The 19,696-nt window shown below is 43.4% G+C and overlaps 1 protein-coding gene across 1 annotated transcript in view; it reads left to right on the top strand.

Moving 5' to 3' along the window:
* The window catches only part of dna2 (DNA replication helicase/nuclease 2), a 127,290-nt gene that overhangs the window by 42,483 nt on the left and 65,111 nt on the right, over positions 1–19,696 (top strand). Inside the window, exons 6-7 of the mRNA XM_052027435.1 lie at positions 3,271–3,402; positions 4,846–5,071. Of these exons, the coding sequence (XP_051883395.1) occupies positions 3,271–3,402; positions 4,846–5,071 (358 nt within the window). The remainder of the gene's footprint in view (positions 1–3,270; positions 3,403–4,845; positions 5,072–19,696) is intronic.

Raw genomic sequence — 19,696 nt, 5'->3', positions numbered from 1 at the left:
TTCAAAAGGGCAGCAATCATACCAGTGCCCAAGAGCAGGGTTAGCGGCCTCAACGACTATCCACTTTTAGCACTCACATCTATTGTAATGTAGTGCTTCGAGAGGTTGGTTCGAGAGGACACAATCTCACTGGCTCTCCACGCTGCTTTGGAGCGCCTCGACAACAGCAAAATATGTGTCAGGCTGCTGTTTATTGAATACAGCTTGGTGTTCAACACCATCATCCCTCAGTATTAATCATTAGTCACCTGGGCCTCTGTACCTCCCTCTGCAACTGGATCCTCAACTTCCTCATTGGGAGACCACAGTCAGTACGGATCAGCGATAACATCTCCTCCTCGTTGACAATCAACACAGGCACATACTTAGCCCACTGCTCTACTCTCTCTACACATATGACTGTGTGGCTAGGCACAGCTCAAACGCCCATCTATAAGTTCGCAGATGTTGTTGGTAAAATCTCAGATGACAACGAGGAGGCATACAGGAGTGAGATAGATTGGCTGGTTGAATGGTGTCACAGCAACAACCTCGCAGTCAGTGTCAGCAAGACCAAGGAATTGATTATGGACTTCAGGAAGGGGAAGTCGGGAAAACACGCACCAGTCCTTGTTAAAGGGTCAGCAGTGGAAAGGGTGAGCAGCTTTAAGTTCCTGGGTGTCAGCATCTTGGCGGATCTGTCCTGGGCCCAACACATTGATGCAATTGTGAAGAAGGCACACCAGCGGCTCTACTTCATTAGGAGTTTGAGGAGATTTGGTATGTCACTAAAGACTTTTGCAAATTTCAATATATATGCAGTGGAGAGCATTCTGACTGGTTGCATCACAGCCTGGTATGGAGGCTCCATTGTGCAGGATCGAAAGGGGCTGCAGAGGGTTGTAGGCTTGGCCAGCTCCATCACGGGCACAACCCTCCCCACCATGGAGGACATCTTCAAGAGGTGGTGCCTCAGGACGGTGGCATTCATTACTAAGGGCCCTCACAATCTGGGACATGCCCTCTTCTCGTTACTGCCATTGGGGAGGAGGTGCAGGAGCCTGAAGACCCACATTCAACAATTCCCCTCTGCCATCAGGTTTCTGAATGGTCCATGAACCCATAAGCACAACCTCATTATTCCTTTTTTTGCACTATTTATTTATTTTGCAATTTATAGTAATTTTATGTCTTTGCACTGTGCTGCTGCCACAAAACAACACATTTCATGTCATAAGACAGTGATAATAAACCTGATTCTGATTCTGACTTACTCTGGCAGCTCCATATGTGGAAAAACTTGCCTCTCATGTTCCCTTTAAATCTTTTCCCTCTCGCCATAACCCTGTGCTGTCCAGTTTTAGATTCCCCTACCTGGTAAAAGGACTGTGACCATCCACCCTATCTATGTCCCTCATGATGTTATAAACCTCTCTCAGGTCACCCCTCAGCCTCTTTTGCTCTAGGGAAAATGGTCTCTCTTTATAACTCGAGCTGTCCAGTTCCAGCAACACCCTTGTGAATCTTTTCTGCACCCTCTCTTGCTTAATCACATCCTTATATAGTATGGTGACCAGAATTGCACACAGTACTCTGCAAGTGTGGTCTCACTAACATCTTGTATAGCTGTTACTTGATGTCCCACCTCTTGGACTCAATTCCTTGACTGATGAAGGCAAGCGTACCTTCTTCACCACCCTTTTGACCTGTGTTGCCACTTTCCGAGAACTATGTACTTGTACCCTTAGATCGCTCTGTTCTACAACACTCCTCAGTGCTCTGCCGTTCACTGTGTAGCATGTTGACTCAAGACCGAAATAAACCAAACTACAATATTAACCCATTCATAACCAAATTGCCTTTGATTATCACTGCCAAAGATTTATATGGAGCAAGGCAGATCATAACTGTATGCAATAGCTAGCTCTTGAAGAAAACAGAGGCATACTTATATTAATAATATGTCAATGTCCTGAAAATATCCAAAGAATTACTTTTGAAGTGTCATCACTGGCAAGCACAGCAGCAGTTTTCCACCCAGGAGGGTCTTATAAACATCAAATGAGATAAATAAGGGTTAAACTGTTTTGCAGTTTTACCTGTTGAAGGAGGGATGTTGGTCAGGATAGTATAAACTCCTGACCTGTTTTATTTGGTGTTGTGGGACTTATTCAACCCACTTATGAAATATGTACTGTTATATTCTGAATTTTGCGGCATTTATTCTAGTATTTCTGACATATGTCAATAGACTTTGTTTCTTCCTGAGCCAGAATATATGTTTGCATCTTTACAAATAAAGAAGTAAATTCACTGTGTGCCCAGAGAAAAAGGAAGAATTTCCATGTTATTCCTTTTCACTGTTCATATTATGAACTTCCAAGATTTTTTCATTAATTTTTGAAAGGTAGCTGAATGAACTTGGAGCTTTAACCGCTATCTAATTTTATTAAAATGTGAAAGAATGTAAAAATAATAGTGATATACTGTGAACTGTTCAATAGTAATTTATCTATTAGAACAATATCACATTGTAATATTGAGCACTGCATCTTCTTTAGTTATGGCCTTTGGGACTTGTCTACTGCATTCCTTATTCTTCGTCATTGTGAAAGAAGACAAAATCATATTAAGGGAAACAATATATCAGTTTTCACAAAATAGATGATTTGTGAACACACATTCAGCAAGATCTGTAATTGGAGTTCCATTGTACACGTGTAGAGGACCACAACTAAAATGGATGTGTTGCTTTCCTGAATGTTACAGGGTGATACTTATCTTTACAGAAGTGTGAAAAATTCTGATACTTCTGCCTCACTCCACACCTTAACAAGCAGCTGAATGTTGAAAGACATTCCTCATTGGAAAGTGGCTTCTGGCTGTACCATTGAGTGTGGCGCCTTCTTCCTTTTGGAAGTGTTAGTGTTGTTCTTATGGGAGTTAAATGACCGGTTCTCTTGTCGTTTTCCCTCCACTTTTCCTTCACCTTTGTAGAACATCTGGAGCTGCTTCTCTGTATTAAATGTGCAATAATGAACTCTGACTGTGGAAGCAATCAGTGTTGATCCGAACCACAGAAAGCGTATTTGGGAATTGAAATTCTCAATTATTTGTGCATTGTAACTAGTAAACTTGAGAAGAAGTATAATGCCCAATTTGCTGACTTGGGCATTAAGCATACTATTTCATAGTCTGCCTATCCACTGGACAAACTTGCTGAATGTTGAGAAAGCCCACTTTAGCACATCTTTGGACTAACCATGATCTTGTCCTGTTTTTGACGTGTAGGTACAGCTTGAATTTGAGTCAAGCAGATGTGGTGCATGCAGTAGAAGAATACCTCCCATTGTTGGTGACCTGGGCGCAAGACTTCATGCATGATTCCCCTCAATCTGGCAAATGCCAATTACAGCTTAAACTGTAGGTATTGTTCAATATTGCATTGAGTAGATACTAAGCAAGTGAAGTGTATGCACCTGCAGTAGAATAATCTGTTTGGACTAATTGCTGGTGTTAAACTCACAAGCAAGTGGCATTTTCCCACCTTATTTTCTGAACTGCATACTCTACCTAAGGTATAAGCAGCCCATTAGCTGGGATGCCCTTAGCATCCAAGGTTCCCAGGACTTGCCATCCTTGCACTTCACCATTATGTCAGCCCTGAACTCTATTTCACTTCAAAAGACTCCCACTTTCTGAATGTAGGTTTATTTGCAAAGTAGCCATTCCCATTCTATGTTTGCCAGTTTCTGTCTAATGACCTTGAAAAGGCCTTCCCTAAATTCAGTACCTTAATTTCCACACCATCCTTATCCATTCCATAACTACTTTGAAACCTACGAAGCTAAGCTGTCTCCAAAATGTGCTCCCCAACACTTCATCCACTTGTCCAGCTTCATTCCCCAGGATAGTCGGATTGTCTATATACAGGCATCCAAAGCTCACCTGGATGTACTTTAAAAATTCCTATTCCTTTCACACTAAGGCAATCCCAGTTAATATTGGGGAAGTTAAAATCTTGTCCCACTACAACCTTATTCCGCCTCCTGTCTCTGAATTGCCTATGTATCTGCTCCTCTATCTCTTGCTGACTGTTGGGATGGCCTCTGTAGTAGAATTCCAGCATAGTGATCACACCTTTTTTATTTTTAAATTCTACTTATGTAGTCTTATTTGAAGAGTCTTTTAAGATCTTCTCCCTCACTATTGCACTAATGGTCTCCTTGATCAATTATGCAATGCCCTCGCCTCTCTTACTCCCCCACCTATCACACCTGAAACATCTATATCCTGGAATGTTGAGTTGCCAGTCCTGTTCTTCATTCCGCCATGTCTCAGTGATTACAGCATAATCATATTCCCAAGTGCTGACCAAACCTCACAGCAAGGATATTGGATCTGTTACAGTTCAGATGCAACCCATCCTGCTTGCATTGGTTCCACCTGCTCCAGGGATACTCCCAATGGTCCAAAAATCTAAAGCCTCCCTCTTATACCATCAATTTAGCCACACATTTGTCTGACCCATCTTTCTATTCCTATACTGATGGCACTGGAAGTAATCTACAGATTACAACCTTGGGCGTTCTGCTCTTTAATCTAGTACCTAATTCCCTAAGTGTTGGAAGCAGAGATGGAGAGATAAGGATCACTCTTACAAACTGAATAGAAATGCTCATGAAGTGGTTACCCAAATTTGGTTTCATCAAAGTAGAAGTGATCCCATTATAAGTTTATTGAATCAGAATATATTCAGGTAAATCCCTGCTTGTCCCTGGTATTAGCCGCTGTACTGTCACCTGCCCATTAACACTCACTTGGCCGCCTGACTCTATAGTTATTTTCTCTATTTTTTTTCCCCAGTCCTAGTGACGGTGACCTGATCAAATCAGATTCAGCATGTGGTATCACAGTTCTTGATATTGAAGATGTTGAAGAGAATATTTGGTCCCCAAGGTTTGGCTTGAAGGGGAAGATTGATGTAACAGCCTCTGTTAAAATTCACTGCCGGTCCAGGAGCCAGAAGAGAGTCATGCCTTTGGAGCTCAAAACCGGGAAGGAATCTAACTCTGTCGAGCACAGAAGTCAGGTATCGTCATTAGCATATTAGGGCAGAGCTTCTGAAGATGTGACCCTTTGCTGAGTTGTGGTGCCAAAGATGTTGATAGTCACTAGGGAGAAGGGGAACATAGATCAACTCATTAACTACTCTCTGATTTTAGTCCTTAATACCAACTTCCTTTCACTGCTGCCCCATTCCTCTAATAATGTTTTCACTTTACCAACTAGCTCCTGCTTTTAACTTATCAAACAGATTAGAATTTAACAACAATCAATCTGGATGGATGATGAAGACGGACACTGATCTGATTCACTCAATTCTCCTCAACCTTTGAGGACTTTGCCTAAGTTGGGAGAGTTGTCCCACAGACCAGTCAAGCAGCAACCTGAGATGATCGTACTTTAAGAATTGTATCCTTCATCAGAATCAGGTTTATTAACACTGACACATGTCGTGAAATGTGTTGTTTTGCAGACACTTTCACTATGATCTCTAAAATATATCTTGTTCCACCACCAGGACAGACCCAGTGGAGGTTTGTTACGGATGGTGTGGCCCTGCACATCCTTACCATGGACACCAGACCTCGTGTATTCTCATGCTGGTTAGGACAAGAACTGGGAAGAATCAAGCCCTGGCTACCTACTGTCCTTTGACAGCTGATGAATGAGAACACCAGTTTGAATACCACTTGATAGAAGCACTGAGAATAGCAAAGACACAACATATTCTGGGTGGTACAGTTTGTCGCCCATTATTAAGAGTAGTTCAGTAGCACCATGTGAGGTGTCCACATTTTTCAAGGTTTTAAAGTGAGTCAAAACTCTGGAAAAACTTGAACTTTAATATTAGTTATTGGAAATCATTTAAATAGACTGGTAACATTCAAATGTACTTCTGACTTTTAAATAAACAGAAATATTTAAATCAGTTTGAATAATTTGAATGAAATCCATAGTAATTATAGCTTATCCTTGTAACTCGCAATAATTCCACTACAATTAGATCAACGGGGTAGCCAGATCCAACCTAGATTTTTGTTGAATTCCTACCATGAGCTTTGGAGAACTGTAGGACAGTCCTCCGTCAGGATTTTCATGTTGGAGCATAGTCATAAAAAAAATGAGCTGGTGACTGTAGTTCATCATGGAAAGGTTGCATTAGCTATGTCTGGTGCTGCATCTGTGTCCCAGGCTGGTCCCCTGGATATGGTCATAATATAGTAAAGGATTTGCCATACAGATGGTGGTAAAATATCATTCTGATAAAGGAGTATAGTAGCTTCTGGACTCCTATTCAGAAGCCCCGTCTGTTGTCTAGTCATAAGTTTGAATCCAGTCATTGGGCGAAGAATTTTAAATATATAATTAAATAAATCTGGAATTAAAAAGAGGTCAGCAATGGTGAAAGTTCCACATTGCCGTGAATGCAAAACGTCTGGTTCATTTATATCCAGAAGATCTGCCATCCTTGCCCAATCTGGCCCAGATAAATTTGACTTATCAGTCCTCTGAAAAAGCAAGCCACTCATTTCAAATTAGTGCAAGCCCAGCTATGCACACCCAAATCTCACTAAATGAAACCGAAACATGCATAACGTGCATGCAGAACAAAAACAAAAGGTTGTGGATGCTGGAAATCTGAAATTAAAATGGAAAATGCATTAAGTACTCAGCTGGTTAGGTAGCAGCTCTGAAGAGAAAAGAACAGAGATACTTAACTTTCATGAGTACCAAAATGTTAACTGTTTCTTTCTCCATAGATGCTGCCCGACAAATGTTTTTTGGCATTTTTTGTTTTGATATTGATCTAGAAAGCAGGCTTGAACACATCACAGAAACTTACTCCATTTGTAGTTACTTAGGTTATTTTCACCCCATTTATTAAGGAAGCTGGTTTCACTTTCCATTTTTTCATGTTACTGGGCAAGAAATTGAATATAGCTTGTACCTTGTTGCTTGGGTAGTTGCCTGAGGCTAAGATAGAGTCATAGAGTACTGCAGTGCAGAAACAGGCCCTTCTGTCCATTTAGTCCATGCCAACCTGATCTTCTGCCTAGTCCCATCTACCTGCACCTGGACCATATCTCTCCAAACCCCTCCCATCCATGTACCTATCCAAACTTCTCTTAAATGTTACAATTGAATCCACATCTACCACTTAAGCTAGCAACTCGTTCCACACACTCACACTACCCTCTGAGTGAAGAAGTTCCCGCTCAGATTCCCATTAAATATTTCAGCTTTCATCCTCAACCTATGACCTCTAGTTCTAGTCTCACCCAACCTGAGGGGAAAAAGCCTACATGCATTCACCCTATCTATACCCCTCATAATTTAATATACCTCTGTAAGATCTCCCCTCATTCTCTTGCGCTCCAGGGAATAACGTCCCAACCTATTCAACCTTTCCCTATAACTCAGGCCCTCAAGTCCCGGCAACATCCTTGTAAATTTTCTCTGCACTCTTTCAAACTTATTGATATCTTTCCTGTAAGTAGGTGACCAGAACTGCACACAACACTCTAAATTTAGCCTCCCCAACATCTTGTACAATTTCAACATAACATCCCAACTCCTGTACTCAGTGCCCTGATTTATGAAGGCCAATGCGGCAAGAGCTCTCTTTACGATCCTATCTACCTGTAATGCCACTTACAAGGAAGTATGGATCTGTATTCCCAGGTCCCTCTGTTCCATCGCACACCTCAGAGCCCTACCATTCACTGTGTAACTCTTACCCTGGTTTGTCCTCCCAAAGTGCAACACCTCACACTTGTCTGCATTAATTTACGTCTGCCATTTTTTTCAGCTCATTTTCCTAGCTGGTCAAGGTCACTCTGCAAGCTTTGGTAGCCTTCCACACTGTCCACTATGCCCCCAATCATGGTGTCATCCACAAATTTGCTGATTCAGTTTACCACATTATCATCTAAATCATTAATATAGATGATAAACAACAACGGACCCAGCACTGATCCCTGAGGCACACCACTAGTCACAGGCCTCCAATCAGAGAGACAACCATCTACTACCACTCTCGGGCTTCTCCCACTAAGCCAATGTTGAATCCAGTCAAGTCGAGGTTGGGTGTTGGCTGTTTGTGTCAGCTGCCAGTCATGATCCTGAACTTCTCCAAAAAAATTACAAAAGATGAGTTTGCATTTTCAGCCAGTAGCAATTCTGGGATTGATGTGAAATGGGAGAAACACTACTTTTTGAAGGTGAACTTATACCGGCAACCATTCACCTTAACTATTCCATTGCTCAACTTGATCCAGCTAAGTTAGCAGAATGTGCTGAAAATACCCTCTTAATGTTCTGCAGACCACTAAAATGAGAGCAGATGCCATTTAGGCACTATTGGGATAAGAAAAAATTGCCAGTAATTTGGTATGTTTAGCCCATTTGCAATCATTGTTTGCATCATGTTGTTGCATTGTTTTGAAATTTGTTTTGAATAACAATGATTGTGCTTCTCTATCAATTTTATGGCAGGGCTGTAGGACGTGTATTAATAGAAAGAGGGAAACTGAACCAATAACACAGGTGGATGACTTACTGCAGAAATTGTCAGTTATTGCCACAGAAAGTGAATTACCTGAAGTTGGAGGATTCAGTATTGAGTTCAGAAGGCAAGATGTGTTGTTCCTCAAGCTTATTGTAACTGTGCAAGAGGCCACAGACAGATTAGAATGGGAGTAGGATGGAGAATTAAAGTGGCAGGTGGCAGAAAACTTGGGGTCATTCCAGCAGACTGAAAATAGATGTTTTTCTAAACCATCACCCAATCTGTGTTTGGTTTCTCCAGTGTAGAGGAGACCACATTGTGAGCACCGAATACAGTACATTAGATTAGAAGTGCAACTGAATTGCTGCATCGCATGAAAAGACTGTTTCTCTGGATGGTGTGAAGGGAAGAGGTGAAAGGACTGTTGAATTTCCTGCAATTGCATGGGAAAGTGCCATGTGACAGGGAGTAGTTGGCAAGGACAAACAGGTGGACCGTGGAGTAACAAATGGAGTGGTCTTTTTGAAATCGTGAAGGGGAGAGGAGTTTGTATCTGGTGGTGGAATCTTGTTGGAGCTGGAGAACATTGTAAAAGTTATCCTTTGAATAAGGAGGCCAGTGGAGTGTAAGCTGAGGACGATGGGAATTCTGTCCAGGAGGAGAAAGGGGGATGAGAGCTAAAGTGCAGGAAACAGATGAAGCAGTCAAGGGCTCTGTTCACTAAGGCAGAAGCTATGGTACAGGAAGCAAGAAAACATTTCAGAGGGCCACTTGTGGAAGATCTCTTCATCAAAGCAAATACAGTGAAAACAGAGGATTGGAAAGGAGTCCTTACAGGTGGGTAGGGAGGAAGTATAGTCAAGATAGCTGTTGAGTCCGTATGGTTGTAATGGATGTTTATGGTTAGCCTGTCTTTGGAGAAGGAGAGATTAGGATGGCAAAAATCAGAGAATGACCATGTGAAAATGAGAGCAGGGAGATATGTTAGACTCGGCCTTCTCCACTGCCCAGAGAATTCCAAGCGCAAACTGGAGAAACAGCACCTCAATTTCTGTCTTGGAACCTTGTAGCCTAATGGCATGAACATTGAATTCTCCCACTTTAAGTAATCCCCATCCCCAACCATGCCTCTTTTCTTCCCTTTCCTAGCCTATCTCTCTTTTTTCTACCCCTTTGTTTTCCTCCTTACCTTTGCTCCATCCCCGGTGGATCTCCTCTCCCTTCCCCTCCTCCCCCGCACCTGTCTATCACTATCTCTTACGTGCATCTACCTACCACCCCCTTGTGCCCACCCTGCCTCCCCTCTTCTGTCCACTTATCACTGCTCTGCTTTTCCCTCCGAAATATCGGGCTTCCCTTTTTCCTATCTTCAGTCCTATTGACCATCTGCTTTTCTCCACGGATGCTGCCTGGCCTGCTGAGTTCCTCCAGTATCATAATGTTTTTCATCAGAGTAGGGTGGAAATTAGCAGTAAAGGTATTGAAATTTTTGAATCCTGCATGAGTGCATGAAGCAGCACCAATTAAGTTGTTGATGTATAAGTAAAAGAGTTGAGTGATGGGGTTCTGAGTAGGACTCAAACAAAGTCTGTTCCATGTATATCACAAAAAGACAGGCATAGCTTGTGTCCATGGATTCAATCTGGAGAAAGTGAGTGGAGTTGAAGGAGAAGTTGTTCGACGTGAGGACAAGTTCAGCCAGGCGATTGTGTTGGTGGATGGGAACTGTTTGGGCCCACATTTGAGAAAGAAGCAGAGGACCCTCAGAGCTTCCTGTTGTGGTACAGGGTTGTAGAAGGATTGTACATCCATGGTAAAGATGGAGATGCAAGAAACTGCAGATACTGTAATCTGGAGCAATAAAACAAACTGCTGGAGGAACACAGTGGGTCAGGCAGCATCTGCAGAGGGAAATGCACAATTGACATTTTGGGTCAGGATCCTTCATCTGGCCACTGGACAGTCCTGGCACTGGCAGAGGGCATCGGAGGTGTCTTGGGTATGGGTGGGAAGGGACTGGACTGGGGCAAAATAGATAGAGTAATGGTAGGAAAAGAGAAGTTAATTAGGGCAAGATCATGCTGAAACAAAAGGCAGAAGAAGGACGTGTGGGACTGGCACTAAAAAGAGTGGAAGCTGTGGAGGGAAGATCTTTTGAAGAAATGAGATTTGTAACTGTCTGGCCTGATATTTAGTGGTGGGGTCAAGATACAAAGGGAGGTCTGAGAATCTGACTACCAGGTAATATCTGGCCTCTACAAGATAGAGGGCAGTTCCTTAGACCACAACAGCACCATTCTTGTTGGTAGCATTGGTTCTTAGTGAGCAGTGCTGCAAGCTCAGAAGAGGACAGGTTAGAATGAGTGAGGAGACTGGGGAAAAGTCAAGATGGTCACTGTCCACAATGTGGTAGTCTCAATGTTGGAGAAATCAAGTGCTTTGCTGAGTACCTGTGTTCAGTCTGCTGAGTACCTGTGTTCAGTCTGCAGGTGCATCCTTAAATTTTCTGTTGCCTGTCACTTCAATTCTCTGACCTACTCCCATACTGATCTATCTGAATTGTAGCCTCCTCCACTGTTGCAATGAGGCCCCACACAAGCTTATGGAACAACCCCTCACCTACTGTCTGGGCACATTGCAGCTTTCTAGACTCAATACTGAATTCTCAGGTCCTATCAAGTTGAGTTTATTGTCATGTACACAAGTACGGTCAGATACAGATACAATGGCTGCAATGTGCCAAACTTGCTTGCAGCAACATCACAGGCATGTTGGTACAGACAACACACAAAATATAAATTATACAGGACAGTGAAGAGAGAGAAAAAAAGACTATCTTTTTTTTGCACTAAGGTCTTGTTTTTGTGCAATCAGAGACAAGTCCATGGTCGTGCAAGAAGTGATCCATTGTGTTCTATTGCTGAGGTAGGGTTAGGGTTGTGCATATTGGTTCAAGAACATGATGGTTGAAGGAAAGTAGCTGCTCCTGAACCTGGTGGTGTGACTTCAAGCTTTTCACAAGATCATAAGACAAGGGAGCAGAAGCAGGCCATTCGGCCCATTGAGTCTGCTCCAAGGAAAGGGAAACAGAAATGAGAAATGGGGAATGGGGGAAGAAGAAGGAAAAAAAAACTATTCTAATCCCAATTACCGGCCTTATCCCCATATCCCTTGATACCCTGACTATTTAGATATCTATCTATCTCCTCCTTGAACGCCCCCACTGATCTGGCCTCCACTGCTGTACGTGGCAAGGAGTTCCACAAATTCACCACCCTCTGACTAAAGAAATTTTTCCTCATCTCTGTTTTGAAACTGTACCCTCTAATTCTAAGATTGTGCCCTCTGGTCCTGGACTCACCCACCAAGGGAAACAGCCTAGCCACATTTACTCTGTCCTTTCCTATCAATATTTTAAATGTCGCTATGAGGTCCCCTCTCATTCTTCTGTACTCCAGCGAGTACAGTCCAAGAGCCGACAAACGCTCTTCATATGTAAGCCCTTTCATTCCTGGAATCATCCTCGTAAATCTCCTCTGAACCCTCTCCAACGTCAACACATCCTTTCTAAGATGTGGGGCCCAAAACAGCGCACAATATTCCAAATGAGGCCTCACTAGTGCCCCGTAGAGCCTCATTAACACTTTCTTACTTTTAAACACTATACCTCTCGAAATGAATGCCAACATAGCATTCGCTTTCTTTACCACCGATCCGACCTAGTGGTTAACCTTTAAGGTATCCTGCACGAGTACCCCCAAGTCCCTTTGTATTTCCGTGCTTTGGATTTTCTCTCCTCCTAGATAATAATCTGCCTGCTTATTTCTGCTTCCAAAGTGTACAACTGCATATTTCCCTACATTGAATCTCATCTGCCATTTCCTTGCCCATTCTCCTAAACTGTCTAGGTCCCTCTGCAACCTTCCTATCTCTTCAATACTCCCTACTCCTCCCCCTATCTTGGTGTCATCCGCAAACTTAGCCACGAAACCATTTATTCCATCATCCAAATCGTTAATGTACAAGGTAAAAAGGAGCGGTCCCAACACCGACCCCTGTGGCACACCACTAGTAACCGGTAACGAACCAGAACGAGATCCTTTTATTTCCACTCTTTGCTTCCTGTCAACCAGCCAATGCTCCACCCATTCTGTTATCCTACCCGTAATTCCATGACCTCTCATCTTATTAATCAGTCTCTTGTGAGGCACCTTATCAAAGGCCTTTTGAAAGTCTAAATACACAACATCTACCGCCTCTCCCTTATCCACCTTACCTGTGATTTCTTCAAAAAGCTCCAATAGGTTGGTCAGGCAGGATCTTCCCTTCACAAAACCATGTTGGCTAGGACCTATCCTGCCCTGTGCCTCTAGGTATTCCGTAACCCCGTCTTTGAGGATAGATTCCAATAACTTTCCCACCACTGACGTCAGACTAATAGGTCTGTAATTTCCTTTATGCTGCCTCCCACCTTTCTTATACAATGGAACTACATTTGCGACCCTCCAGTCCTCCGGAACCACGCTGGAATCTATCGATTTCTGGAAAATTATCGCCAATGCCTCCGCTATCTCTAAAGCCACCTCCTTCAGAACCCGGGGATGCACCTCATCCGGTCCGGGAGACTTATCAGTCTTTAGTCCATTTAGTTTTCCTAGCACCTTCTCCCTAATAATCTTAACTGAACTCAATTCCATTTCGTGAGACTCCTGACTAACCGGCACATTGCTGATGTCCTCCACGGTGAAGACCGATGCAAAATATTCATTCAATTCCTCTGCCATCTCTCTATCGTCCATTATAATAGCTCCTGCACCGTTATCAATTGGTCCTATATCAACCCGTGTCTCTCTTTTACACCTTATGTATTTAAAAAAACTCTTAGTATCCTTTTGAATGTTATCCACCAACTTCCTTTCATAATTTATCTTTTCTTTCCTAATGACCTTCTTAGTTTCTCTCTGCAGGTTTTTAAAAGCTTCCCAGTCTTCTGTTTTCCCACTAATTTTTGCTTCTTTGTACGCCGCCCCTTTTGCTTTTATTTTAGCCCTCACCTCTCTCGTTATCCACCTTTTTTTCCATTAAAAACCTTTTTTCTTGGAATATATCTATCCTGCAATTTCCTTATTTCCTGTAGAAATTCCTTCCATTTCTCCTCTGCCGTCCCTCCAGCCAGCTTACTCTTCCAATCAATTAGGGCCAACTCCTCTCTCATACCATTGTAATTTCCTTTGTTCCACTGAAATATCGATATACCAGTAATCAGTTTCTCCTTCTCAAACTTGAAACTGAACTCAATCATATTGTGATCACTGGTTCCCAGTGGTTCCTTTACCTTTAGTTCCCTAATCACCTCCGGTTCATTACACAGCACCCAATCCAAAACAGCCGATTCCCCTGGTGGGCTCTTCAACAAGTTGCTCTAGAAAAACGTCCCTTAGACATTTCACAAACTCCCTCTCCTGAGTACTACTGCCATTCTGGATTTCCCAGTCCACCTTCATGTTAAAATCCCCCATAATTATCTTCACATTGTCACTCTGGCATGCTTTTTCTATCTCAAACTGCAACTTATCGTCCACTTGCTGACTGCTATTAGGGGGCCTATATATGACTGCTACTATTGTCCTTTTACCCTTGCTATTCCTTAGCTCCACCCACAAGGATTCCACCTCCTCTGACCCAATATCCTTCCTTTCTATCGATTTTATATCACTACTAACCATCATGGCCACACCTCCCCCTCTGCCTGCCCGCCTATCCTTCCTATACACTGTGTACCCCTGGACATTCAGTTCCCAATCACATCCATCATAAAGCCATGACTCGGTGATTGCCACAATGTCGTATTTATTAACCTGTAGCTGTGCCACTAGGTCATCTACTTTATTCCTAATGCTATGTGCATTTAAATATAGTACGTTTAGTCCGGTATATGCTATTAATTTTGTTGTATTTCTATTGTTCAGCAGATTATCCTGGCTTTCCACCTGTCTATCCTTCTTACCGTCTTCACTACATACTACCTTAGACATGTTCCTATATACCTCATCCCCTATCCTAACATTCTGTATCCTAACATCCTGACTTGTTGTACTTCTATTATTCAGCTAATTATCCTGACTTCTCACCTGCCCGTCCTTCTTGCCATCCTCATTGGACTTGTTTCTATTAACTCCCTCCTTTACCTTAGCATCTTGTAACCTGACATCCTAGTTTCCATCCCCCTGCCAGATCAGTTTAAACCCTCCCCCACAACTAAATCAAACATTCCCGCCAAGATATTGGAACCTCTGGAGTTTAGGTAAAAAGGTCCCAATTATCCAAAAATCTGAAGCCCTGCCCCCTGCACCAGTCACTCAGCCACACATTCATCTGCCAGAGCTTTCTATTCTTCCTATCATTGACATGTGGCACAGGTAGTAATCCTGAGATTACTACCCTTGAGGTCCTACTTCTCAACCTTCTCCCCAATGTCTTGTATTCCTCCTTCAGGACCTCTTTTTCTACCTATGTCATTGGTACCTACATGTACCAAGACTTCTAGCTGCTCACCCTCTCCCCTCAGAATATTCTGGACCCGGTCCATGATATCCCGTACCCTGGCACCAGGGAAGCAACACACCATCCGAGACTCATTGTCGCTATCGCAGAATCTGCTATCCGTACCCCTTATTATAGAATCCCCAATAACCACTGCATTTCGCTTCCTCCGCTGGACCACAGTACCAGGCACGGTGCCAAGGTCCCCAGACTCTCAATCGGTTCCTTGAGGAGCCGCATCTCGGTGCACTTTGCGCAGATGTAGTTATCGGGGAGTCTGGTAGTCTTCCAGGGTCCCCACATCTGACACTCCAAACATAAGACCAACCCTAGATGCATCTTGCTGAATACCACTGAGTTCAACAAATAAAGTAATAGCTTACCCCCTCTCTATTAGTCTCACCTCTTTCCTGCTCTCGCCGAAGCCCGTTGAGCCAAAGCCTAACCCACTCTGCTCCCTCTCACTCCGCTGCCCGCTCCGACGCTGCCCACTAGATATGTTGGTCTGCTATTTAAATCGCCCGCGCGCTTCCGAGTGACGTCACGCGCCTGCGCAGTCACTCGCTGCTATCCCGAACGCTAGAAAGAAAAAAAAAATCGCTCCTCGTTAATTGTGCCCATGATGGATTAGGCTATGTCCATTACTCTGCAGCTTCTCACATTCCTGTGCGTTGGAATTGCTATACCAGGCGGTGATGCAACCAGTCAGGGTACCTTCATCAGTGCCCAGAGTCATGAGAGTAGTACAGCAAAGAAACAGGCCCTTCGAATCAACTGGTCCATGCCGACCAAGATTCACATGAAAGCTAATTCCTTTTGCCTACGTTTGGCCCATATCCCTCTAAACCATTCTTATCCATGTATCTATCCAAGTACCTTTTAAATGTTGTTAATGTACCTGCCTCAACCACTTCCTCTGGCAGCTCATTCTCTGGGTGAAAAAGTTGCCTCTCAGGTTCCTATTAAATCTCTCCCCTCTGATCTTAAACCTGTACCCCCTAAGTTCTTGAATTCCCATCCTTGGTGGGTGGGGGGGGGGGGGGGGGGGCAGGGTGCGTGTTGGCGGAGGCTGTGTGCATTCACCCTATATCCTCATGATTTTATTACACAAGATCATAAGACAAAGGAACAGAAGTTGGCCACTCGGCCCATCGAGTCTGCTCCATGAGCTAAACTAAAAAACTATTCCTATCTAGCCCCTAATTCTGGACTTATCCCCATATTCCTTGATACCATTATTAATTAGATAGCTATCTATCTCCTCCTTAAACGCCCCCAATGATTGGGCCTCCACAGCTGTATGTGGCAAAGAATTCCATAATTTCACTACCCTCTGGCTTAAGAAATTTCTCCTTATTTCTGTTTTAAACTGGTACCCTCTATTTCTAAGATTGTGCCTCTAGTCCTGGACTCACCTACCAAGGGAAACAGCTTAACCACATCTACTCTGTCCAGTCCTTTCAACATTCTAAATGTTTCTATGAGGTCCCCTCTCATTCTTCTGTACTCCAGTGAGTGCAGTCCAAGAGCTGACAAACGCTCATCATAAGTAAGCCCTTTCATTCCAGGAATCATCCTCGTAAATCTCTTCTGAACCCTCTCCAACATCAGTACATCCTTCTTAAGATATGGGGCCCAAAACTGCACACAGTATTCCAAATGAGGCCTCACCAGTGCTCCATAGAACCTCATCAACACTTCCCTACTTTTATACACTATACCTCTCGAAATGAATGCCAACATAGCATTCGCTTTCTTTACTGCCGATCTGACCTGGTGGTTAACCTTTAGGGTATTCTGCACGAGGACCCCCAAGTCCCTTTGTACTTTTTCCAAAGTGTACAACGGCACATTTCTCAACATTGAATCTCATCTGCCATTTCTTTGCCCATTCTCCTAAACTATCTAAGTCCCTCTGCAACCTTCCTGTTTCTTAAATACTCCCTACTCCTCCACCTATCTTGGTGTTTTCTGCAAACTTAGCCACAAAACCATTTATTCCATAAGCTAAATAATCGATATACAGTGTAAAAAGAAGCGGCCCCAACACCGACCTCTGTGGAACACCACTAGTAACCGGTAGCCAACCAGAACAGGATCCCTTTATTCCCACCCTTTGCTTTCTGCCTACCAGCCGATGCTCCACCCATTCCAATATCCTACCTGTAATTCCATGAGCTCTCATCTTATTAATCAGCATCTGTGCAGCACCTTGTCGTAGGCCTTTTGAAAGTCTAGATACACGACATCTACAGCCTCTCCCTTATCCACCCTACCTGAGATTTCCTCAAAAAAAAAGCTCCAATAGGTTGGTCAGGCATGATATTCCCTTCACGAAACCATGCTGGCTTGGACCTATCTTGCCTTGCACCTCTAGGTATTCCATAACCTCATCCTTGAGGATTGATTCCAATAACTTTCCCACCACCGATGTCAGACTAATAGGTCTGTATTTTCCTTTATACTGCCTCCCACCTTTCATATACAGTGGAACTACATTTGCAACCCTCCAGTCCTCTGGAACCATGCCGGAGTCTATTGATTCCTGGAAAATTATCACCAATGCCTCCGCAATCAATAAAACCACCTCCTTCAGAACCCGGGGGTGCATCTCATCCGGTCCGGGAGACATCTGTTTTTAGTCCATTTAGCTTCCCTAGCACCTTCTCTCTAGTGATCTTGACTGAACTCAGTTCTATCCCCTGAGACCCCTGACTATCAGTTATATTGCTGATGTCCTCCACAGTGAAGACCGATGCAAATAGTTCCTCTGCCATCTCTCTGTTATCCAGTATAATCTCTCCTGCATTGTTTTCAATTGGTCCTATTATCAACCCGTGTCTCTCTTTTACTCTTTGTATATTTAAAAAAACTCTTAGTATCGTTTTGAATGTTATCTGCCAACTTCCTTTCATAATTCATCTTTTCTTTCCTAATGACCTTCTTAGTTTCTTTCTGTAAGTTTTTAAAAGTTTCCCAGTCTTCTGTTTTCCCACTAATTTTTGCTTCCTTGTATGCCCTCCCTTTTGCTTTAATTTAACCTTGACCTCTCTTGTTAGCCACGATTGTGCCATTTTTCCATTCGTAATCTTTTTTGTCTGTCTATCCTGCATTTTCCTTATTTCTTGTAGAAATTCCATCCATTTCTCCTCTGCCGTCCCTCCAGCTAGCTTACTTTTCCAATCAATTTGGGCCAGCTCCTTTCTCATGCCACTGTAATTTCCTTTGTTCCACTGAAATATTGACACACCTGATATCTGCTCCTCCTTTTCAAATTTGAAACTGAACTCAACCATATTGTGATTGCTTGTTCCTAATGGTTCCTTTACCTCTAAGTTCCCTTATCACCTCAGGTTCATTACACAGCACCCAATCCAAAACAGCTGATCCCCTGGTGGGCTCATCAACAAATTACTCCAAGAAGCCATCCCGTAGACACTCCACAAACTCGGTCTCCTGAGATCCACTGCCTTCCTGGCTTTCCCAATCCACCTTCATGTTAAAACCCCCCATAATTATCTTAACATTGTCTCTCTGACACACTTCTTCTATTTCTGGCTGTAACTTATAGTCCACATCCCGGCTGCTGTTAGGGGGCACTGCTATTATTGTCCTCTTACCCTTGCAATTTCTTAGCTCCACCCATAAAGGATTACACTCCTTCTGATCCTCTGTCCCTTCTCTCTATTGATCTTATATCATTACTAACCATCAGGGCCACACCACCCCCTCTGCCTACCTGCCTTTCTTTCCTATACACTGTGTACCCCTGGACATTCAGTTCCCAATCACATCCGTCATTAAGCCATGACTCAGTGATTGCCACAATGTCATATTTTTTAATCTGTAGCTGTGCCACTAGGTCATCCACTTTATTCCTAATGCTACGTGCATTTAAATATAGTATGTTTAGACCAGTATCTGCTACCGATTTCACTGTATTTCTATTGTTCAGCAAATTATCCTGTCTTTTCACCTGCCTGTCCTTCTTACCATCTTCACTGCACACTGTCTTGGACTTGTTCCCATATACCTCTTCCTTTATCCTAACATCTTGGTTTCCTTCCTCCTGCCAAATTAGTTTAAACCCTCCCCAACAGCTATATTAAACATTCCCACCAGGATATTGGACCCCTTGGAGTTCAGGTGTAACCCATCCCGTACCCTGGCACCAGGGAGGCAACACACCATCCGGGTATTGTTGTCGGGTTCGCAGAGTCTCTTATCTGTTCCCCTCACTGTAGAATCCCCAATAACCGCTGCATTTCTTCTTGACCGCTGGACCACGGCACCAGGCACAGTGCCAAAGTCCCATTTGCCGTGGTCTTCCTCTGTCGGGTCATCCTCTCCAACAGAATCTAAAATGAGATACTGATTTTTGAGTGGGACCACCGCAGAGGTACTCTCTACAAATTCCTTATAGCTTCTGTCTATCTCCTCACTCTCCCTAATCAGCCGAAGGTCATGGAACTGCAGCTCCAGGTTCCTAACATGATCCCTGAGGAGCCACATCTCAATGCACTTTGCGCAGATGTAGTCCTTGGGGAGACTGGTAGTCTCCCAGGGTCCCCACATCTGGCAGTCCAAGCATAAACTAAT

Source organism: Pristis pectinata, chromosome 12, assembly GCF_009764475.1.
Source record: "Pristis pectinata isolate sPriPec2 chromosome 12, sPriPec2.1.pri, whole genome shotgun sequence".
Lineage (NCBI taxonomy): Eukaryota > Metazoa > Chordata > Chondrichthyes > Rhinopristiformes > Pristidae > Pristis > Pristis pectinata.
The sequence above is the reverse complement of the archived record's forward strand: the minus strand, read 5'-3'. Positions and strand labels throughout refer to the sequence as shown.